Consider the following 25,356-nt stretch of genomic DNA (forward strand, 5'->3'; position numbering starts at 1 on the left):
GAAGCAATATTGCAACAAATTCAATAAAGACTTTAAAAAAAAAGAACTTTGTAAAAAAAAATTAAAATAAAGTGCGGGACAAAGAAAGATAAAAGATGAGACAATGGTGAATAGGTCTTGTACGTCAAGTTGGGAACTTGAACTCTGGGCAGGCACAGAAGGCTTTTAAGTGGGGAATGATTTTTTTATTTTCCCAAATGGACATTTTAGAGAAAAGCACTTTGCTATGTAGAGGCTAGATGTAAAGGAAGCAAGATTGGAGACAGAGAAATCAGATATGAATCTATTGTGCTAGTACAGGCCGAAGATAATGAGACCCTCAACTAGAGCATCACTAGTTAAAAACAGAGAGAAGGAAATGGATTCAGGATATATTTTGGAGGGAAAATCAGTAGGATTGATGACTGATAGGATCTGTGGGAGAAGAAAGAGGGAGGAGATAAGGATACTTAGGTTTTGGCTTAAATGACAAAAAATATTCAATCAGTAGTCATTCAATGAATTCTGATTACATACCTACTCTACACCTGACACTGGCATAAGTGCTGGGAATATGGCTGCGGACAAAGCACAGTCTTTCTGTAAAGGAGCTTGTACCTATCAAAATGAAGTTGAATGCAGATAGTTGCCAAAAATCTGTGTTTCCGTTTTTAAAACTTGTTGAGACAAGTATTTAACTTGTTTGCCTATGGGTACAATGCCACATACTCACCACAGGCAGACAAGCTAAATAGTAACCGAGTTCCTCCTGAGCATCTCCATCTGAATGTCCACTACAGATTCACTCTGTATAAAACTGAACTTACCATGTCTCCCCCAAAACCCATCTTCTCACCCTTATTAATGCTGATTGTCAACCCAAGACAAAAACTGTTTATTCCAGTCATAGAGGGACCTGCTATTCTTTGAAACTGTCCCAACTGATCTGATATATCAAGATTTTTATGATCCTTTCCTTTTTGACTGTTCAAATTAGGATATTTTAATGTCAGCATCAAATTTTTTACCCTAATTTGTTAGTTGAGGTGTTTGCTATTAGAGTTAATGTTCTGCCCATTACCTTGATCCTACCCCCACTAGCCTCTCCCACAACGTGGGAGGGGTAAGGGCTCTCTCTTGCATTTTTATCCTCTCCCTCTCTTTTGGTTCCTTCTCTTCATCTTAAGAATATGTTCAGAACTTCTCATCCTAAAAATATATATATATTCCTTCAAACTTAGCTCCCCTTCAAGCATTAGCTCATCTGTTCTTTTTTTCACAGCCAAGCTTCTTAGAGTAATCTGTACCGGCTGACTCTATTTCTTCATTGTCTATTTACTTAACTCACTACAACGTGGCTTCCTTCTACAGAGTGACTAAAATTGAATTTAACTATTAGAGGCAGATAATAGTTTTGGGGAGATCGGCTAAGATGGCGGAGTAGAAAGACCCTGAGCTCACCTCCTCTCACAAGCACGCCAGAATCACAACTATTTGCAGAATAACCATTGATGAAGAAGACTGGAACCTACCAGAAAAGATATCCTCCAACTAAAGACATAAAGAAGAATCTACCATGAGATTGGTAGGAGGGGCAGACTCATGATATAGTCAAGTCCCATAGTCTCAGGTGGGCGACTCACAAACTGGAGAATAATTGCATTGCAGAGGTTCTCCCACAGGTTTAAGTTCTGAGCCCCATGATGAGCTCTCCAGCCCAGGGCTCCTGGTGTGTGTGTGTATGTGTGTGTGTGTGTGTGTGTGTGTGTGTGTGTGTGTGTGTGTGTGTGTGTGTGCGCGCGTGTGCTGCGCGTGCACACACGCACGCACACTGGAATACTACTCAGCCATAAAAAGGAATGAAATTTTACCATTTGCAGTAGCATGGATGGCCTTGGAAGGTATTATGCTAAATGGAATAATACAGAGAAAGACAAATACTATATGTTATCACTTATGTGTGGAATCTAAAAAATATAACAAACTAGTGAATATAACAAAAAAGAAGCAGACTCACAGATATAGAGAACAAGTAGGGGTTACCAGTGGAGAGAGGGAAGGGAGCCCCAAGACAGAGGTAGGGGATTAAGAGGTACAAACAACTATGTATAAAATAAGCTACAAGGATATATTATACAATACAGGGAATATAGGCAATATTTTATAATAACTATAAATAGAATATAACCTTTAAAAGTTGTGAACCACTATGTTGTACACCTGTGACATATAATATTGTACATCAACTATACTTCAGTAAAAAGAAGTATGGGACAGGAAAAAATAGTTTTTATAAAATACCATGCTATGCCACCTTTTTTCACTTTCACAGCCAACTCTGTGGGTCAATATAAGTCACATTCTACAGTGGTGATGCAATGATGCTTGCCCAAAGTCATACAGAAAATGGCAAAGTATTCAACACTAGGTCTTTTGATTATAAATCCGGGTTTCTTTGTTGTGCTGTGTTTTTTTTTTTTTTTTTTTGTCATAGTGCCATAACTGTCTCTTTCTTAATTCTCATCCTTCTGAATCTGTTTACATTGCTTGTCTCCACTGAGATTTTCTCACACCTTACTTCTCAGATTCTTTCTCTTAATTGCTTTTCTAATCTTTGACAGTTATCTTTCCATCTCTTCTACTGTTTCTCTTTCTTCACCAGTTGAAATATATATTCTGTAAACTTTTATCCTTATCACTGTTCTTCCTTTATTTTTTAACTGAATGATCTTATTCATTTCTGTAGCCTCTAATATTATTTATCTGCTGATTACTTCAAAATCTAAATCTTTTCTGGTTCTCTTTCTTGAGCCCCTAAAAAGATTTTTTTTTCCAGTTGCCTACTAGATGTTTTTACCTGGATTCCCTACAGCTTCCTCAAATGTATTCTATCTGAGAACTGGCCTCAATGTTCTTCCTCACCAAACCTGACCTTCCCTACCACTCAGTCACCCAAACTAGAAATTTTTGTTTCATATGCCTCTTTCATTTTTTTCATCCTCAAATCTAATTGGTCAACAATTCCTATCAGTTCTACTGAAGTATATTTTAAGTCTGTCCCCTTCATTGAATTCCCACTGCTACTAAAGTATAGGCTCTCAAATCCTTTCACTTGAAACATTGAAATAAGTATCCCTTCAAGTCTAATCTGCCATATGCTGCCAAACCACCGCAAACACACGCACACGTGTGCACATGCAGATACACTCACACACACACACACACACACACACACACACACACACACACCAGAATTTTTCCCTTGAACAGTCCTCCGCCTAAAAACCTTTAGTGATTTCCCTATTGCCATCAGAGTAAAGTCCAAATACCTTAGTGTACCAATTTAAGAACTACTATAATCTAGTTTCATGAAAACTTTCTGGCCTTATAGCCAGTCCACATTCCTCTTCCATACATAGAGCTGATGATTCAGTTTGTTTTTTGGAATTCTTTGTTGATTTTTTAAATATCCAGTTTCTTGCTTGTGTTTTTTCTCTGCCTAGAGTACAACTCCCTCCCCACCAATCTTCCATTACATACACTCCACAACACTGATATCTTTTTTAAAGATATGGGTTAAATATTAGCACTTGCATCAGGCCTTGCACAGTCTTCTAAAGTAATTAATCACTCTTTCCTTTATTCTCCAATAGTCTTTGCTTATACTTTTATTATATCTCTTAACACACTGGAAAAGACATTTTTGCAACTAAATATAGCTTCCTTTAAAATGGTAATTTCTTGAAATTTGGAGCCATGTTTTTTCTCTCTGTATCCCAAGCTTTTAACCTGGTTCTTTGACATAGTAAGTAGTTGGTGAAAGAAATATCAGCTTCAATTATAAGCTTGTCTTATGCATGTATGAGTTCTAAATTTTTGTCTCAAGCAGTTTGGTTATCATCCTTTCTAAGAAGTTTGCCCTGATTCCTCCCACTCCCAATAATTTAGGTGCTCTCCTCTGAACTTACCTGTCATAACACTTATTGTTAGGTATTATAATTATCTATATATATATTATATTGTATTCCTTGAGACAACATACACTAAATATCTTTCACTCAAGTTCAGGCAATGTAGCATTTAGTAGGGTTTATGAATGTATGGTAAATGATAAAAGGAATAAATGAATGCAATAAAGAGCCAAAATAGAATCACTAATTTTATTACCTTTTTAAAAATTTTTGAATAAATAGCTTCTCTGGTTTCAAAGGATTTTAGAGCAACCATGACTGAACCAAGACATTATCTATTCTCATCAGCAAACATTAATGAAAAAAGATTGTTTATCTCATTTTTTAGAAAAAGATTTTCCTAAACTGTTAGATGGCTGATAAGAAAGGGATTGGGAGTTCCTTATACATAATTAAGTAGCTCATTCTTGCAGATACTTCAATAATTCATATTCAAAATATACTTTTTTCAACAAAATCGGCTTTTTAGATACCTCCCTTTGAAGATGTTGTTGTAGGATTTTGTTGTCTGGGATCTTAAGAGAGTTGGGAATTCTGTACTGTGTGAAGACAAGGTAATGTGTTACATAGGCACAAAATTAAAATCACTGTCCTAGTCCTCTTATTATGGAAAGGGGCTATTATTTGACTGAAAGCTGGATTAGAAGAAAGAGGATAGATGTGGGGGAGTAAGGTAAAAGCAATGAGAAAAAAAAGATGATATATAGACAGTTCCTTTCTTTTTCATCCCTGTGTCCTCCAAACCTCTTTCTTAATCTAATGCCTCTTTAAGGGAGGGTGAGTACTAAGCAAGACTAAGTGAAGGCTGAGATGATAGCCTAGCTGAGAGAAGATGTGAGAAAGTTTGCCATACTGGACTTTTGTTTCTTTCCACTTGCCTGCAAACCTGGCTAAGTACCCTAAAGGAATGTGTAGTATACCTTTTAGATCCTGAGCCTTTACCCATTTAAGAATTCAAGGGAAGTTCATGCTCCAGATATTTGCCTACCTGAAACAGATGGAATTCAAGTACAGTTATAGTCCTAGTAAATGTGTTATTTTGAAGGGGAGGCTCCTTCACTGTTTTGAAATGAGAAAGGGTTTTGAATTTTTATGCTGTTCAATTGCTGAAATCAAGAGGAGGTCTTGGCTCTACAAAGCAAAACACTAAAGTAGCATTAGGAGTACAAGTAGAACCAAGGCTTCTGTGAGAAATAGTGGTATAGGCAGAATAGCAGATAGATGCTTAGGGCAAGAACCATTCATTTTTATTCATCCAGTAAGTACATGTACATTTCCTTCTCTATTCAAACCATTGGGAAAACTGTCTTTAAAGGTAAGAGGGAAAATGTTAACAATTATGGGCATTAATGCTTGGTTATGCCCAAGGAGGAAATGCTAAGCCTACTGAGCCATATGGAGTAAATATCGTGCCTTCCTTATTTGGAGCTGTTAGACTCACTAGATAAGTAGTTTTAAAAATTGGTCCATAGTGTCCCGAGAGCCTTCAGAGGTACCCCAGCTATCAAAGGGATGTGAGGAAGAAAAGGCCAAGGCCAGGAGCATTAGGCTACTTGTTGCCCTCTCCCTGCATCAGCCAGAGTGGCCTTACTTTTATCTATTGTATGCACTATAATTTTACATAATATTTTGCTTGGGGCTAGGGGAGGGAGGTAACTCTGTGAAAAGAAATTTGAAAAACGTCAGTGAGAGATCTTTAAAATCCCTTCCAGCTTTAAAATCTATGATTCTATGACTGACTGAACTCTAACATCCCCTCTAGCCAAGTTTCATGAGTCTTTGATTCTGAGTTTGTTTTAATGCATTTTCATAATTTAGGTACATAGCACCATATTTTGAAAGAGAAATTTCATTTATTCAATGGTCTTTGTAGACTTTATTTATTAAACATGGCACAGATAGGCACTTAGCCAGATACCTTGCTGCGACCCCCTTCTTATCCAAGACATTAATATTTGTCAGTATTCACAACTCAGTTCAAATGTTTGAAATCTCAGTATTTTTGAAATCCCATTCTAACTTAGAGATCAGGAGCCAAGTTCATATTTTGGAACTGATGTTTTTCATTGTACTACCTTATATCTCAACAGACGTTGCTGAAAACAAAATAAACGGAGCATATTTATTAGCGCCCAGCATGTAGTAAATTCTCAGTAAATGTTTATTGAATTGAAGCATCATTATTACATCTCATATTTAATGGCCTTCAGTTTACAAAGAGCTTTCGTATATAGTGTATTTCATGTTATCTTCCAGTAACACATGGGGATAGTGTACCATATTTCACTAATGAGAAATTTGAGAACCATTGCAGTAGGGAAGAGGCAAAATTTTTTAATGTTACCATTACTTCTGCCCAAAAGTTTAGACTACAATGAGCTTTTTGAAAGACTCATATAGCTTATTTATGTCTAACCTCTTAGATTGTACCCATTTCTTCACTTATTGAGCGAATATTTCTTGAGCACCTAATTGTATACCATAGGCTGGGGGTAAAACAGATAAAAATCCCAGTCTTCTTTGAGTTTGTAAGCCTTCTTCTTTTTCACTCAGGCTCCAGCCTTTAGTCTAGGGGTATCACAGCAAGATTACAAATATATGTCAGCCTTAAAATGAGAAATATTAAGCTTCACTCTAGCAAATAGCTTATTTAATAAAACTTTTATAATGCTAATGTCCTATTGTAATTGCATAATTTATATTTTGGAAGTTGATTTCCTAAAGTCAGTATGAAACTAATCATAGGACTTTCCTTAAATAGCAAAGCACCGATGTTCATATGGTTAGTGATAGTGATGGAGATGACTTTGAAGATGCTTCTGAATTTGGGGTGGATGATGGAGAAGTATTCGGCATGGCGTCATCTGCCTTGAGGAAATCTCCAATGAGTGAGTATTAATAGCTGTTTGGGTCCAGCATTGTAATTCTCCCTCCTAGTGCAGAAACTTATGAGGAACAATGAACTTAAAAATCTCTTACTGACTTTCAGGTTTGGAGAGAGAAAATATAGGAAGTAGACATTATTCATAGGAACTAGAGCCTCTTGAATTTTGATCTTAAGCCCAACCATTCCCAATACTTTAGTAAAATTCATTAAAAACTCAAGGGAATGTAACTTTTGTTTCACATGTATAATTAGTTATGAGTTTATCTCTTTACTTTAAACCCAGAAATTGATAAACAAAATAGCTGTACTTTTTGTGACTGTACTTGTCACCACACATCTTATTGGAGATATCAGTTTTATCAGTAGTTACATTACTTTTCCATTCACTGGTACCCATCTTTGGAAGGAAAGAAGTAAACTAAATGTGCCATCTCCCTCACTTGCACCTGACAAGATGCATAGTATAGGATCATAAGTGGTGCTATATACAAAATGACTATTAAAATAAGTCCATATATGGCTCATTTACTCTGTGAAATTAGGGGGCATTCATGGGCAGAAATAGATGTGATATTTACATTAAATGACTATTTTCCTGATTAATAAGGTCTTTAGAATAATTTGAGAACTTTTTATATAATTTAATCACAAGATGTCATTTCAAGCATAATTGATGACTGGCACATATTTTCAGCACCTAGCAGGATTGTATCAGTTGGTTTTCAAAAATTTATGAGCTTGAAATTTTTTTGAGGTTCTTTTTTAAGGTTTGATGAAATCTTCTTATGTGTATGTCGAGTTAAAATGTCTCCTCAGATGTGTCACAGAAACTAAAATTTAATTCCTCTTTATTGATTAAATATATTTCTTATATGTGGGATTAGATGTTATGTGGTTTGTTTTTTGTGTCTATTTGTTTTGGTTTTTTGTTTTTGTTTTTTCTTTTGTTTGTTTTTTAGTGCCAGAAAACGCAGAAAATGAAGGAGATGCCTTATTACAATTTACAGCAGAGTTTTCTTCAAGGTAGGGTTAGGACATTAACTATATAAAATTGATGTTCTTTTAATGCTACTGTGATTTTTCTGGAGCAACTTTAATCATAGATTGTTTTCAATTTCTCCTTAAAGTAGTCAAAGGATACATTTATCAATATATATAGTCCTAATAGTGAATACAGGGTATTCAAGTCAGATAACTAGTAAACTGTGCCGCTTCAGAGATGTATTTATCTTATCTCTATATCTTTATAGAAGCATAATAAATGGATTACTAATTTAATATCTTGACTATATTTCCAAAAGGACTAGGTTATAGGATACTAAGTTTTAGTATATCCTAGGACAAACAAAATCTTTTAAAAGTAATATTGAATAAAAAAATAATTTAAAAATTTTAGATATAAGTGAATTTTTTCTTTTAATTTTTGTTTTGGAATCATTTAGCATTTCTTCTTTTAATAGTGTAATATAAAATTTTCTATGCATTTGAGATTCACCTAGAGCTGTTTAAAAAGATTTAAATATTTAAACCTAAATTTACATGTAAACAATATTTCTCTTTAGTTCTATTTTCTGATGTAATGTAATTTGGAAACTTAGCAAGGAACCATTTTTTCCCTCTGTGTTAGAGAATAAATGAACTAAAGTGGAAAGTTAAGGCTATTGTAACTAGGAAAATCTTAAGGAAGTGGGTAACCAGGAATTGCTACTTGTAAATGGCATGCTTTCATAGCACTCATTAAGTCCATTTGCTAGATGTACTTAAAATTCCAGTGTTCTGATATATCGGTATAGGCCAAGAAGAGTTCAAAAAACTAATGAAGCCCATTCCTAAGCCTTTAAAGAAATGTTTTAATGTTTTGTCTATACTTAAGAGACATTAGCCCCAACATTTACTTAAAACTCATTGGTTAGACTTGTGAAATTTGAAGTAAATTTGAAATGTATTTTAATTAATAGACACAATTTTTCCTATAGATATGGTGACTGCCATCCTGTATTTTTTATTGGCTCATTAGAAGCAACTTTTCAAGAGGCCTTCTATGTGAAAGCCCGAGATGTAAGTGGAATCTTACCTTTTCTGATTAAAAAGTATATCCCATAGGTTTACCACCAGTCCTGAGGCAATGCTTGATGTTTTCTGTTTTTTTCAGATTGAAGACTTGATTTTGTTTCTGGTTCATCTACCAACCTAATCATCACCAAGATGCCCATTTCAGAGGGGCAGTAGTATGATAGGGTACTGCTGGCTTTTGCAGAAGTCTTTGTCAAGCTCTGAAATGGGTTTTTTTTTTTTAGGGGGAGAAAGGGGTGGACATGCTTAGAAGGGACCAGGCTACATGTTCATATTCTTTTCAGTTATGTGATTGACAGTTTCTTGCTAAATGATTTGTCGTTCAGTCTTTTCCCCAAATGATTATTCCATCTAATAGTATATATCTTATAACTGTAGTATTTTCTCCTAAAAGTCATTTTAGACAACAAAAAGATTTTTCCTTAAATACAGAAATGGGTCTTGTGATCTTGAAATCAACTAGATCCAAGTATGTAACAAGAAATCAGAAGTTACATTTTGAGCACGAAGATTCTGTGTGGTTGCTCTATTTATATGTTGACAATGTAGTTGAAACCCCAGTTATCTGGCTCCTGCCTATCTGTACAACTTCAGCTCTTCCCATTTCCTGCCTTACACTTAATAAATCTAGCAGTAGTGTACCATTTGTACTTCCCCATAATCTTACTCTTTTTTCATGCTGTCCCACTGTCAGGAATACCTTTCATCCTGCTCTTTACCTGGTTGATTCCTACTCTTCCACACCTACCCTTTAGTACTTTGCAGTGATAACACATTGCTTTTGATTATCCATTCATACTCTCTCTTTTATATATATGTCTTGCCAAGAGATTTGATTTTCTTTTTGGCAGTGACAGTGTACCTTACATCTCTACACATAGTAAATACTCTGTATGTTTAATGAATGAAGGAAAAAAGAGAGAGGAAGGAAGGAATAAGGTGTAGATGGAGTTAGAGGGAAAGTTATTGGAATTAAAGAGGACAAAGAATTTTGAGAATAGAGTGCAAGGATGCCTCTGAAATTTCTAGTTCCTACTTATGTTAAACTCTGACCTAAAGAAAAATTCATTTTAAACAGTTTTTTAAAATTGAATTCCAAGACAATAATTAGTGATCAAGCTTAAATCTATCATTGACAGTTCAATGAAGTAGATTAAGAAACATAAATTGTTCTCTACCCTAAGAATAGTGGAATAGCCCATTGTAAAGGCAATTTTAAACATATATTTTTAAGCTATTAAATCTATATTAAATGGATTTTATTTTTGAAGAAATATATATTTATGGTAATACAGGTTTATAGTTTCCATAAGTACAGATTTATGGAAGATACTGAAAAGCTAAAAGAATATATTCTAACACAGATTAACTTTATATGTTCTTTCCATATATTTATTATTTATTTCATTGAGCACACATGCATATTCAATATAAAATTGGTCATGTTATAACCCTGTTAAAACAGCTTATCTTCACCTTTTAATATTATATAATCATTTACTTAATTATATTTTATAATATTTTAACTTTTATTAAAACAATTTTTAATACAGAAAAAGTAAAAGAGTAGTACAATAAACACTTAAAACCCCTATACCTAGATTTAACAATTACTAAAATTTTGCCATATTTGCTTCTTCTATATACAGGGCGTCCCAAAGTTTTAATGGAGCTTTAGCAATTAAACTTTTGAAATTATTAAAACTTAAACTGTGTAAAACATTTAGGATACTCTTATATATTCATTATTTTTTGCTAAGCCATTTCAAAGTGAATCACAGGCATTATATTTTACCCCTAAAAGCATCTGCATGCACTTTCCAAAAATAATGACATTCCCTTACAGAGTCATAATACCATTATCACGTGTAACATGCTAACAATAATTTCCTAATGTCATCTAGTATCCAGTGCATATTCAAAGTTCACCAGTTGACTCTTTTTTTGGAAACCATGATCCACTCAAGGATCACAAATTACATTTGGTTGTTAGATTTCTTAAACCCTTTTAAGCAGACACCTACTTTTTTCCCCCCACCCACCCCTTTTTATGACATTTGCTTTGTGAAGAAATCATGCTGGATGACTTACAGATTATTCCAGATTCTGGATTTGTGTGATTGTTTCCTTGTGATATGATTTAACTTGTTCCTCTATCTCTGTATTTCCTGAGAAATGGCTATTAAGTCTAAAAGCTTTGTTAGATTCAGGTCAATTTTTTTTTTTTTTTTTTTTTGTTGTTGCAAGAATGCTTTGTAAGTAATGCTGAATACTTTATTATAACAGGATTTCTAATGGTTATTAAGTCTCTCATTGTACAGCAATGTTATTATATTTAAACAATCACTTATTGTTGAACATAAATATGTTTGAAAGAATAATTATAGCTTTAAAATAATCTATTTTTCAATTCATTCCTGGATAAGAATGTATTTGGGATTAATTCGTCTCTGCTTTTCCAATAAGATTGCTAAGCAGTTGAAGTAACCAGAAAATGTGAGGGCCTTTTATAACCTAAATATAGCTCCCAAATAAGCATAGACATCTTTTAAATTCCATTTTAAAAGCTACTATAGACACTATAACTTTGTGACGATACATTATTTAAATATACAGTATATAATAGACGAAAGAACTTTTTATTGAGTCTTTGTATAGTAAATTGGCATTTGGATTTATTCAGACTGATGATTCCCAGAGGAACGTAGACTCTTATTAACTTCTGGGTATTTCTAATGAAACAATTGATTGTTTGCTTTTGATGAGTGTGTTGGTATTTTAACAACTGGAAATCATTGGTTCATGTGTTTTGTTTCATATTAGATTGATACCCAAATCCACTGACCTCTTTGGACTCATAAACTGTCTTTATCTTTTTCCCCTTGTCCAGGGCTTTTTTCTTTCCTTTTTTCTCTTTCCCAAGGTAAAGATCAACAACAGTTTATGTATCATTTATTACATTGCCCTAGACTTAAGTAAAATTCATCCACAGAGTGGGTAAATTATTTAAAATTAGATCTAAGCAGGGACATTTATTATAGTCATCCACCAAATTATATACATCTCCTTTCAAAATTAGAGAGGATTTTATAAAAAGTATAGAAATAGCACTGCTACTTTAGATTTATATCATGCTCTGTGGTTTATGAAGCTTCCTCCTATGCATATCTCATTTGAACCCCACAGCAAACCGGTGAGATGGGGATATATAATATCAATATTCTCATTGTAGAGATGAGGAAGCTCAGAAAAGCTACATGACTTAACCAAAGACAGATCAAGGGTAAGTAGTGGAGGCCAAATGAGAGTGCAGGTGTTCCAACACATGTAAGTGTGTTTTACACTATACCACCTTACTTCCAGAAGCTTTTCAGTGCTAACTGCTATACTACAGGATTCAATCCTCAAACTTCATCTCTCCTTTTCAGACTGTACATTTGAGAGTGAAAGCAAATCATTTTCAATATTTTTTTAAAAACTTCTGAATGAATCATTTTTAAGAAAACAGTTTGCTGATGTTCAAATATTTTAAGGCAAGAATGACCGATACTCTGCCATTGTTACTAAATTTCTTTCGTCTTAAACATCGCATGTTTAATTTAAACTGTGGGAGGCACATTAATTTTACCAGGGCAACAGATGAGCCTTAAGCACCAGCATTCTTCACTTGAAGTGAGAAATTGAGTTCCAAGAGTAAATAAAAACAAGATTGAAGGTTTAAATCCTCTGCTAGGCTTTTTGAACTTATATACTCATTAAATGTTTATTGGAGTGGTGGGATTACAAAGGATTTGGGGAGCTTCATCAACTGGTATATAGTTAATCACTAAGTAAAACACTACATTTGATAAAGTGTTTCTCACGATGCCACATTCAATCCATCTTAATGAAAACTGCTTCAGACTGATTTCATTTGAGAGCACTTGGTGAGAGTACTCATAGTTTTTTCTGCCTTTTTCATGAGGAATTTACAATACTGTTCAAAGCAGAGCTCCAACTTCAGTGAAACAGGTATTCTAAGTTCTTGTGTTTAAGTATATTGTATGTGACAAAGTTTCGACTATCTTACAGTTTTATGATCTTCTCCCTTGCCCTTAACTATTAGGGATGTTCATTGAGTTGAAGGCCATGAATATGTATCATATGCCTATTAAGGACCTAGGATGTAGAGGTTTCCTGCCCTTGACATGTTCACAGTCTAGTAGGGAAGATAAGAAAATATAAATAGATCCATATAGTGTAGCATGCTATAGAAGCAAAGAGGAGAGGTACTTCATCTGCCTTAGAATTCAGGGAGATTTCTTGAGGAGGTATCTCTGACCTGAATCTTAGAAGATAAATGAAACCTAGGCAAATAACAGAATTCTAAACAGAAGGAAGGTCAAAAGCAAAGTCCAGAAGATTACAACTGAGGGAATTAAAACCAAAAATATTAAGACAGAGAGCAAAAAAGTGCAAGACAGAGAGTTGGAGTCCATGGTATGATGAGACTGGGAACATCAACAGGAGCATGGAGGGGACTGTGATGCCCTGGCATTACCTGGCATTTAAAAATATTTGTTGAATGAAGCTTATATTCTATCTTTAGATAAGTAAGAGCCAGTGGTTAGCTTCCTTAATTATGTGCAGAAGAGTTACCACTGGCCACACTATGATTCCCTGGGACTTTCTTAAAGAAGTTTCTTTTTCTCCTTAGAGCCTCCCCACCTCTCAGTTCTGCTGTCCCTGAGTTCTCTTCACAACAAAAAGTACCCTAGAGAATGATTAGACATTTGTAGTAACTGAAAATCAACAGCAGTAAAAATCCCAGTGCCAGGGTTTATGTCCCATGGGAAGGATTGCTCCTTTCCCAGAAGCCCTTTGGAAGACTGGGCTTTGATATCAGTAATCCTGTTTCACCTCCTTAGATCTTCACTTTACACCCAGTGCTGTTTCCAAATATTACACATAAATTAAGGAAACCAGTGCTTCACGTCTTGGTTTCCCACTTAGTAACTCTGTTCCCAAACAAGTAATGAGCCTGTTTCTAATCTAAGGAAAAAAAAAAAAAGATGATAATACATATCTACTTTATGTGGTTGTTTTGAGGATTAAATGAGATCTATTCATAAATGGACCCAGCATCATGGCTAAGATGCTTTTTAAACAGTTTTGGACAAATTTTAGAAATGTTTATAAAGTAACAAAACTGATTGTTCATGAACTAGCTCTAAGAACAGTTCCACAGAGGAATTTTGAGAACCCATTTGAGCATTTATAGCACTAAGATGAATGCTTTGCTTTTAACGGTGCTTGTTCATTATCGAGTTTTATTACATTCATTTTTAAAAATCAGCCCATTTTAAAGTAGTGCTATTTCTACTTCCTCGGGTTAAAAGAAACCTAAACTACCATCACTGGTCAATATTTGTTAGACAAAATAAGTTCTATACAAATCGGAAGCCACAACTGTAGTTGGTGAGTTTCTAGCACTCCATCATCCAGAAAAATCAGGCAAACAAACCTATTTGTGCTTTGGAAAATATGCCCAGTCTGTTCATCTTGTCTTTGTTGTCTTTTCAATTTAAATTCCTTAAAGGCAGACAGTGTCTTTAGAGTAATTTTTTATGACAGCTAGGACGGCATCCTGCACATGTGTGAGATAAGAACTATGATGCTAATATAATGTTTTGAAATGTGTTTTCATTATACAAATAAAATGTTTGTTGAAAAGAAAAGAATACAGATGCATTTAAAGTAGAAAAATGCGTTGCCTCATAATCCCAAACCTGAAAATAACCACTATTAAATGTTTTTACTTTTAAATGTGATTTTTTGAAAAAGTCTCCAAACATATATATCAGTTAAAAAGTTGCTAAGTTTATGTAAGTGCAACCATACCAAATATACTGTTCTGTAATTAGACATTTCCACTAAACAGTATATTGTTAGCATCATATTTGGAATTTGCCTCTAATTCTCCAACTGAGTAATCAGATCTACCTAATTAAAATTGTAAAAATCTTTAGTGTTTATAATAAAATTATTTTTTAATTAGTTAATAATTAAGTTAGTTTTAAGATATGCTGCTGTGTAAAACATTCTTCTCAATTTACTGCTATTCACCATTTTTTTGAGAACCATATAACCATATTTGAAAAGTAATATAGGTAAAATTTATTAAAATATCAAAAGCAAGGCTGATTTTTTTAGTAGACTTTATTCATATTAGTATCATTTCTCTCAAAGAGCCCTCCCTGTCCCTAGAAAGTATTTGTTTTTCATATTACCTATTTTTAAAGTATATAAAAAGCTAAATTGGATCTCTTAAGTATTCCATCTGTACATTCAAGAAGTTTGTTCCATATCTAATCTTCAGCATTTTCACTTAAAGATAAAAGGTATGGTAGAAAGAGAAATAATCGGAATTCTTATATTTGAATTCTGAGTCCCCATTTACTTGCTGTGTGCTATTAAAACTAGGTTACTAAATCTCTCTGAGCATCAATTAAAAAATTTGTATTGTAGTACATACCTCACAGGGTTAACAAACAATATAAGTAAAATGTCTTCAAAATGTATGTGAAACATCTTTAAGATGGTTTGCTTATAGTAGATGGACATTGAATAAATCAGGCAGATTTGGATTTGAAACTGGACCCTGATACTGGCTAGCTATATAAGCCTCCATTTTATTTTCTCTGAAATGGAGATTAAAATATCTTGGCAATTAACCCACCTTGGAATAATGACTCCTTACCTTAACAGTAACCAAGTTATTCAGATGCACATTTTAAAGAAGATGATTGGGCCTGCATAATTGGTACATGTAAAGGAGCAGCAGGAAATAGGGCTAAAATAGAGAAATAGATTGGGATTTCATCATGGAAATCCCTGAATGCCAGCTAAAGACTTTTGTTATTGTTAGGTAGTGGTTAGCTTTTGAAAGTTCTGAAGAAGAGGGTGACACTGTCAGAGGAAGAAGTAATGTGGTGGCAGTTTGTAGGATGGTTGGGAGGGGAGAAATTGGTGGCAGAGACTGAGCAACTGTTTGTGTATGTGTAGTTGTGGAGTGTCAGGCGATGATTAGAAAATCATAGTATGATAATAGCACAGTGTAGTTTACAAACTTTTGCCTCCTACATTTCACAGCCTGTTAGCTTTTGTATACCTTTTTATACATGTGTATCTTCTAGTATCCTGTTTCTCCCACACCCTTCTTGGAGTACCTAACAAAACAGAAAATAATACTGTTTTGTTTTTTGCGGTACGCGGGCCTCTCACTGTTGTGGCCTCTCCCATTGCGCAGCACAGGCTCAGGACGCGCAGGCTCAGCGGCCATGGCTCACGGGCCCAGCCGCTCCGCGGCATGTGGGATCTTCCCGGACCGGGGCACGAACCCGTGTCCCCTGCATCGGCAGGCAGACTCTCAACCACTGCACCACCAGGGAAGCCCAATAATACTGTTTTTGTCATAGACCTACAGTAATGTGTTCTGACCTTTCTTTCCTCTGTGAAGCATTTCAGTAGAATCTGTTGGTTTTATATTTGCCTTGTCATTTACAATCGTTGATAAATAACTGTATTAAGAAAATCAAAGTATTTCTGATGTTAAGTAGTGCCTGGTATCTTTGTTAGAGATATTTGAAACTTAATTTCTCTAGCATATACATTTATGAAGAACTCTAAAAATCAATAAAAAGAAGACAACGACCCAATACGGGCAAGCAATATAAGTAAATATTTCACAGAGAAGGAAAGTAAAAACAGTTTGCTATAGCAGCCAATCACTTGAGCTTTGAATTTCCTTATTCATAGAAACTTTAGACACGTGTCTATCTTCCTCAAAGGTATTTTATAACCTGCGTATTACCATTTGAACAATGAAAACTGATAAAGCTCTGTACCCAATGAACATTTGTCAGCTTATTTTATGAAGAGAGTTTGATTTTGCTTTAGGCTTTTCAGTTTGTTTGCTTGTTTAACCTGTGACTTTCATATGAGAGTTCTCCCTTTGTGAGACTCAAGTACATCTGTGTCCTCAAGAGTGCTATTCCAACATCTGCTTCAGGAAGTGAGAGGAAGAAGATACCATCCTGGCATCTCCTCATCTTCAGTAGCTGGCTGTTTCCTTTTGGAACCTCTCTAGTTGGTTGCTACCTGTTGGTCCCTAAACTCAGCTTTGGGAGACAACAAAGGCAAAGTGTCACAATTCTTTCCAAAATCCGTTTGCACTCTGGTTCTTCACTCTTCAAAAATTACTAGCTTGGAGTTCTTTGAACACATCAGGTCATTGACAGCACAGGGCCTTTCCCAACCTTTTCTCTTTGCTTTTCCTCTTTTTCACTCTTCTTTTCCTCACTATCACCTAAATTTAGGATTCAGCTCAAGTATCACCTTCATGAAGAAGCAGCCAATCTCTTGTTCATGCCTAGACCCTAGGACCACCTCTATTATAGCAGTCATGTCATCACTCCCATCTAGACAGAGTGTTGGACTTCCAGAACAGTGTCACCCTAGGCACAGAAAAGAGAAGTAGCTTTCCCAAGGTTGCACAGCTGAGTGGTGGCAAAGCAGGAATTTGAATCCAGACAATGTAGCTTCATGCTGCCCTGCCTCTATTCTTACAGTGTGCTTATCTTGAGTCATGGTTGGGTGCTGGGCTGGACCTATGAATATCCATATACAGGAACAGGATTGTGGAAATGGGCAGTGTACTAGGATGATCCTATTTAGAGCCTGGATTTAAAACAATAAATAAGACAGCTACAAAGGACATTTTGAGGTACTGGGGAAATTTGAATATGGACTCTGTATTAGATGATTGTAGTAATATAAAATTGTAAATATTGTAAATAATATTAAATGTCTTAGGTGTGATTAAAGAAATTATGGTTATGTAAGGGAATGTCCTTATTTCTTAGGAGACAGACACTAAAGTAGGGTGGAGATGTCATGATATGTACAACTTTAAATGTTTCAGGGAAAGAAGTATAAAAAGAATGATAGAGCAAATATGACAAAACGTTAATAATTGATAAATCTAGGTAAAATATAAAAGAGTGTTTATTGTTGTATCAGTCTATCAGTTGTTTGTGTCAGTAAACCACCCCCAAACTTAAAAGAAAAGAACAGCGATAATTCTGATTATTATGGTGATGATAATGATGTTAGAAAAGAAGGGAAACTGAAAGAGGAGACATAAAATCAGCTCCCAATTTATACAAAGGAAATTATTTTTAATTTATTTTAATTCTTATACTGAAAAAACTATGAAATACCATTTCTAGAAATCGTTTGTCATATCAACTTCAAAATCATTGAACACACAGATTATGGATGTTCCCATACTAAAAATGAAACTAGACACCTTCCTTTTCAGTCCATCAGCAAATATTTTCTAAGTGTCTGTTCTGTGCCTGGCTTATTTTGAGACATAGCCAGCTCATTTCTTCCAGCTCTAATGTTCTGTGGTTCTGTGATGCTAAGTGTCTAAATACAATAGCTACTGTAGCTCAAGGCCAGGTCACACTGGTTGCTGTCAGCTTGGCACTTCCTAAGCATCAACTTAGTACCTTAGCTCCTGGGTTTGAATGTGAAGATTAGTGAGGCCCTGAAGGCACAGACACAATGAAGCATCCCAAACACTATGGCCAGTAGGAGAAATGAAGGAGCTGTATAATCTTTCATACATTTTCATGGCTATCATTTCTCTTGAAATGGCTTTCAAATCCTTCTATTTTGCATGGATAGTTCCAGAATCTTGATCCTAACAGCTGCATTTTACTTGGCACCTACTTTGGGCCAGGCATTGTAAATAGGCACTTTACCCACTTTATCCACAATTGTTACAACACCCATCTAACCCCCACAGTCACACAGCTGGTGAGTGGCAAAATTGGGTTTAGCACAGAGCTTTCTGTTACTTTAATGCTTAGAGACTTTCCTTTAACTGTTAACCAAAACCTAGATCACAAAGAGGAGAGTATAGCTGGGCTGCTTGCCTTTGTCGTCAGCCAGACTTAAACCTCTCTGCCAAATTAGGAAGGACAAATAAAATGTAGGGTTTTTTAATGCCCCAATCTTATTGCTTCTCATATGATACTGCAATTAACTCTTTGCTTTCTCCATGCGCCACCCCCTCCCCACCCCCAACTCTTAGGGAACAAGGGAACTTTGTTTTATTCATCTTTGTATTCTCAATGCCTAACACATAGGCACTCTGTAAATGTTATTGAACTAAATTATTAATGGCCAAAGGGAAAAATGGTTATAGTAATGGAAAACAAAACATTTTCCTATGCTTTTTCTATGTACTAGATGCCCTTTCTTCACAAAAGCAGTTTTCTGATATGCTGAACCCAGTTCTCACTGTTTTGGACTGTGTTTAGTTGAGCTCAATAAAGTAATCAGAAATCTGAGTCTGTGGTTCATTTAGGTGTGCCTATAATTTAATCAGAGATTTATGTAGCCCAAATTTAGTAGCATTTGCATATTATTGAGCCTTTATATTTTGCTTATTTTTACTGTCATAATGGCAGAAGAAAAATTTTTGTTGAAAGCTTACTGTGTTTGAGAGAAAAGATTATTTTAAGATTATTCAGTTTCTCTTTTGAAAGCTACTGTTGGGAGTACCCCCAACGTGAAGATCCTATTCTGATACTCTTTTTGTATCATCTCCTTTCTCACAGGTTAGAGCTTAAAGTGAGAATTTTTTTTAAAGTGTGTTTTCCTGGCATCTCATGTTTAACAGTGTCAGGGGTTTGTGTCCCTAGAACGAAAACTGTTTCTCCAGAGCCTTTTTTCTCTCAGCTTCTAGTGAAAAGAGGGGTGAGGCGAGCCAGTCGCTTACCACAAAGCAATGCCACCACAAAGGAAAGATTAAGGGTTTAGAGAGAGGTCAATGTGGGTTTTTCTCTAACTAAACACTTTCCTAAAGTTTCCTTGTGGAAAAATAATGAAGTCATCTCAGAGTTTTTAAAGAATTTTTATTTCTTTTTCACCGTCTGCATTCGCTTGTCTTCTCAGCATGGATGTTTAATCTTCCTAGGCTTTGTGAATTGGCCCAAATGAATAAGTGGTGAGCTGTCTCTCTAGGAGCTAGAGGCTTATTCTAAGGGCCTAATCACTGAGTAAACACATCTTTGCCCTCCCTCTCACAACTGCGATATAATAGTCGAGATTCTAGCACAGTAACCTGGATATTGCAGGGACCAGTGCTTTGAAATGCAGAATGGTTGATCCTCCAAAACAGTGCCTGATCTTCGCCTGCCTCTTTCTTCTTTTTTAAATTAAATATTGCCAAAGAGATGCTGTTTTATTGCTTGATATTGTGCATTAGTGCCCTGGATTTCCAAGTTTAGTTTCAGTCAACACTGTCAGCTGCACGTATAGGGAACTTTCCATGTTGGGTTTCCTAGTAGCCTCTTCAGCACATGTGTGTTTGGTTTGGAAGAGCATTTAAATTAAATCAGTGAGATAGCAATATAAATCACTAATCTCTTTCCCAAAGTCTAAATATTCCATTGCAGTGTCCTTGAGAGAAATAGGCATTTTAAAGATTTAGCCATTGCTTTGTTTGGTTAGAAATATGCTGATTCAAAAGTGGACAGCTCTCTTGTTCCCAGTGTCTCATTAAAGGTAGTTGCTGAGATACGATCAAGCAGAATTAGAGGTTGACATCCCCCTGTCTATTGGGCCAGAGAGCTTCTAAGAAGAGGAGCTCTGAATTTGTTAGTGCTGCCAGGTTCACGTTCCTTTCCCTAAAGCAGCAGATTTCTAGATTTGTTTACTAAGAGTGATTTGGCATTGCTGCCACCATTTGGTGTCTTTTTTGCCAGAGGACTGTGGTTGATATCAGCATTCATGTTTCTTTCCTCAAACATGCTGAGACCTGTGCTAACTTAGGGATACAAAGAAGACTGAAAGAGACCCGGTCCTCTCCCTTGAGAAACTTTGTCTAGAGGGGAAACTGGTAAACAGTTGTAATAATAAAATAGAAGAGATAGAGGCCCAGAAATGGAAACTCTTAACGCTGCCTGAAGGAATCAGGGAAGGCTTCCCAGAGGCATTTGCTTTGAGCCTTAATGGATGAGTAGGAATTTTCTAGATAAGTATCTCTCCAACAATGTATCTGATTACAGACTTCCTAGTTACCAGCTACTGGTATCTGCATACATCAACATAGATGAAAAAACCCTAAATCTTTCTTGTTCAGCATTTAATCACCACTGCTTCCTGCTGGGCCTGACACGAAGAATATTTTAACCAATACTTGTTGAATGAATGAATGAATGAATGGACACATGGAAGCAGTTTGTCCTTATTCCCATTACATGCTGTCTCTGAGGCCCCAGAAGCACTGATATATGAGCATCTGGTGCCTTAATATTCTACAAGCTCTCCAAGTCTCGACTATAGTGCAGTTAGGTTCCCTGCTATGCTACAGTATCCAAAGAAAACACAGGCTTGGAGTCAGTCAATCTGGGTTCCAATCCCAGATGTACTACTTACTTACTAGTTGTAGAATTTAGGATAAGTCAGGTTTGTAAAGCTTAATTTCTGCATAGACTAATGAAGTTAAGAATACTATTTTACAGGTTTATTCTGGGGATTAAAGTACCTCTGGCTACCCTCATCTAGTACAAAATTTCTCTTTGAAGAAAATATTTTAATTATTATTATTAGGATTAGGATTATTATTTGGATTATTTATCAGGATAATTCTAAGCATCAGACTTTCATCAACATGAGCCCTTTTTCTGTAAATGTCCTGCTTTTGTTTAAAATCCCACACAGCAAATTTATTCATCATCACATTCTTACAGCTTCCTTGAAATTTTCCTTCACCAGAATTTCACAGATTAGATGTGTATATTGTCCTTACCATAAAATTTTATCTTTCCATGTCCTGGTAACTGACTGTTCTTTAACTCAGCTCTTCTACAAGGTAGCACCAAAAAGTTAAGGACAATTTAGGTTCTTTAATCATCATTGTTGTGGTTAAAGCTGACATTTGCAAATTATGTTGCTCAATTTCAGTTTTTAGTTTCAGTTATTTTATTGATTATCCAGCTGTTACAGAGGATACTTTTAAGAGAGCAGATGTCGTTTCCTGAAAGCAAGTTTTATCAGGCAGAAGGGAAAGAATAATTTTCCATGTGAAAAATTTCACTGGACATTTTCTGAAATATAAACTAGAAAGAATTCATGTGAAGTGAACATTTTTCTATAATCTTTTCAAATGGCAATTAGATGTCACATGCTCTTAAGTAAGGACTTTGACATGGGAACACATTAAGGGCTTTGAAATTACCTGTGGAACTAAAACAAGTTTATTTCAGACCTTTTTCTTTCAAGTAGAAGAGACTATTTAGTGCTCAGATTAAAAACAAAAAATGTGTAAGAGAGATTTTGGCATCCAATCTTAATCAGTATTTTTTTCTCTGTATAGTTGAATAGTATAGAATTAATTTTCCCTTTACATATAAAGTATGTGTTAAATACAAAGATTGGTAATTCCATTTTAGTTGAAGAAAATGCCATTCTATTGCAATTTGTTCTTGAGATAGGCTTGCACATGTTAACAGGAATCTGCGACAGCAGTCTGTAAAACAATATAATCATCCTAGCTTTTTAGAGTGTAAGGAAGCAAAGCGTATTCATATTAGTAGATGCTTTAGGAGCTCCAGGTGTCAGGTACTCTTTTAGGGAATAGCATTTAATTTTTACTGTTGTTTATATTGACTGACTGTGCCTTTCCAAAATTCAAGAAATCTTACATTAGTGCATATTTTAATTCATCAGTCTTTTCCCCTCTTTTCAGAGAAAGCTTCTTGCTGTCTACCTCCACCACGATGAAAGTGTATTAACCAACGTGTTCTGCTCACAAATGCTTTGTGCTGAATCTATCGTCTCTTATCTGAGTCAAAATTTTATAACCTGGGCTTGGGACCTGACAAAGGACGCCAACAGAGCAAGGTAATACTGTTGTTCACAAGTTATAAGTTGGGCTTTTTTATTGTTAAAAGTCATCATTGTATTTGGTTTCTTATCATCACAAACATTTTCATCCTCAGCACTAAATTGTCTATTATTACATTTAATTAGATAAAAGCTATTTGTTGTAGTTAACATGCAGTTATTTTCAATTGTGAAAAAATACCTTAACCAATAAAAGATTTCTTAAATTCAAGAATAACCTGAAAACCAAAACCAAAATACATTGTTCTTGTCTTTTTGCAATATTAATAATATGGTACCTTCCTATGTTCTGTATGTTCTTACGTTCTAATATGTTGTTGAATATTAAAATCTGTTTCTAATAATATTCAGAAAAGACAAGGAAAATCTAATATATAATCCTACTAGTAAGTTTAGTTTTTAATAATTCCAGTGATGAAGGCAGGACATTCTGGACCAGTCCAGTGGAGTTGGTAATAGCTTAACTCTAGCATATGCTAATTGATGTAATCGCTTTATTGCACACATTCTTTTGCACACAGCCAGCATTACATCCATATTCTCAATGGGAAAAAAAACAAAATCCCTTTCCTAGCTGTCAGGATAAATTTACTTAGTTTGTTACTCATAATATAATATCTGTAAGTGATGAATAATTATTCGTATTTTGCCTATTTGAGTTTGCCATCTGAAATATATTTCATCGTGTTTAATTACACATGTCGCCATAACATCCTGTGATGCTACTTTGGGTGTGTTAACACAATCATCATCACAGACTGCTGGTTTATGAACAGGGAGTTTAAATTCATTCATTTCAAGGCAATCCTATTGTAGTTACCTAATTTAAATGACTGTAGAACAATCAGAAATCATCTGATTTGTCTTTTTATTATTTTATGGCTCACTGAATTTTTGCTCATCATTCAGACTTTGTTTTATGTAATCTGAATCTGAAAAGAAAGATGATTCTTCTCTTAAATGTGAAGCAAAAGAATGTTGAAGCAATTTCTTCATCTAATACTTCATTTCTTTAAGTAAATGGTTAGGAAATTTCATAGGATGACTTCATTCTGCCTTGGAAATGTTCCCTGTTATACATAAATAAAGAACCTTTAGCACCTGTATTTGTTTAAATTAAATCAGGTTATTATTCACACTCAGTTAAAGGTGATGAAAAGCAGTGCCAAAAACAGATAAAAATGCAGCATCGAAGGGCTTTCATGAGGCAAAATACATAGACTGGAGACTTGGCTAAATCTTTTGCCATTCACTGGCAGTAAGGAATCTCCTCCTTTCCTTTTATCCACAACTTGATGGAGAAGGAAACACTATTTCTAAACCATCTGTAGTGGCTAAGTTCAGCGGGCTACCTGCTGTTATTTTGTTCTATCCTCCATTTAATTCCTTAGTTCCTTTTATTTTACAATGACAAAAAATTGCAGTGTAGTTTCTTTTGAAAACTAGTGTTTGAGGGTTTTTTTTTTATGACTGGCAATCAACAGCCATGTAATTGCTTTGTTATGTTTTACTAAAGAAGTCTGTTAAGTAGCACAACTTTGATACACTAGTAATAAGAGTTTGCAGGTTACAGAGACACCTGTGGTGACCAAAGCGACAGAAGCTGCTTATTAGAAAGAACCATTACAGCTGTGTCGTATTAACTCCTTATGACACTTTTTTAAAACACAAAATAAAGGCCTTGTTTAAGGCTTTAGAGCTATTTCCCAGTGAATTGCAAGACCAACTGTGAAGTATGATAGGATATTTCAATCTACATTTAAAAAAATGTGGCATCCCATTATTAGGTTACTGTTATGAAAACAAAAAGAAATGATATTAAAACCTAAATAGAAACATCTAGGAATTTAATAAACATTTATAGCAACAAGAAACAGGGCAGTGGGGAGAAAGAGAACATAATTTCTGGGATTTAAGATACTTGACATCGTTATTCAAAGTCAAGTTCTATTCATATAACAAATTAAAAACTTGATATTTAAAGTTAAGGTATTATAATTCTCTCTATAAAGTAATAAATAAAATTATGTAGCTACTGTTCATGTACACCTCCTCATTATTACAGTTAAGGCCTATGGTAAAATTCACATTTTACAAATACAAGATGCAAATTCACTGGAATGGCATATTCCTAAGAGAGAGTAAAAGTAGATTACCTTTTGATATACGAAATTATAAGTTAGGCTGATTTCTTGCCCCCCAAAAAGAGTTTAACTTTAGCCACAATTTTCTTACCATCTACCATAAATTAATCTAAATACAGTATATGAGTTTCCATCTCTGTGATGTTTCTTGGATCTTTATCACATTTATTCATAAGTGTTTGTCATAAAAATTGATTGCATCATCCATTTGATGCGATTAACAGTGAGTAACAAAACCTAAAACTTTCCCTCTCAATTCAATAGAAGTCTTCTGTACTAATGTTTATTGGTCAGTGGTCTATATAACAAAATTTTTTTGTGCCATCATTTGCTATTACCA

The 25,356-nt window shown here is 34.9% G+C and overlaps 1 protein-coding gene across 1 annotated transcript in view; it reads left to right on the forward strand.

Annotated features, from left to right (window-relative positions):
* FAF1 (Fas associated factor 1) overlaps window positions 1-25,356 on the forward strand; it is a 537,070-nt gene that overhangs the window by 385,464 nt on the left and 126,250 nt on the right. The window contains exons 10-13 of the mRNA XM_059064103.2: window positions 6,712-6,838; window positions 7,797-7,860; window positions 8,814-8,895; window positions 22,715-22,869. Of these exons, the coding sequence (XP_058920086.1) occupies window positions 6,712-6,838; window positions 7,797-7,860; window positions 8,814-8,895; window positions 22,715-22,869 (428 nt within the window). The remainder of the gene's footprint in view (window positions 1-6,711; window positions 6,839-7,796; window positions 7,861-8,813; window positions 8,896-22,714; window positions 22,870-25,356) is intronic.

This window comes from Kogia breviceps, chromosome 1 (assembly GCF_026419965.1).
Source record: "Kogia breviceps isolate mKogBre1 chromosome 1, mKogBre1 haplotype 1, whole genome shotgun sequence".
Classification (NCBI taxonomy): Eukaryota; Metazoa; Chordata; class Mammalia; order Artiodactyla; family Physeteridae; genus Kogia; species Kogia breviceps.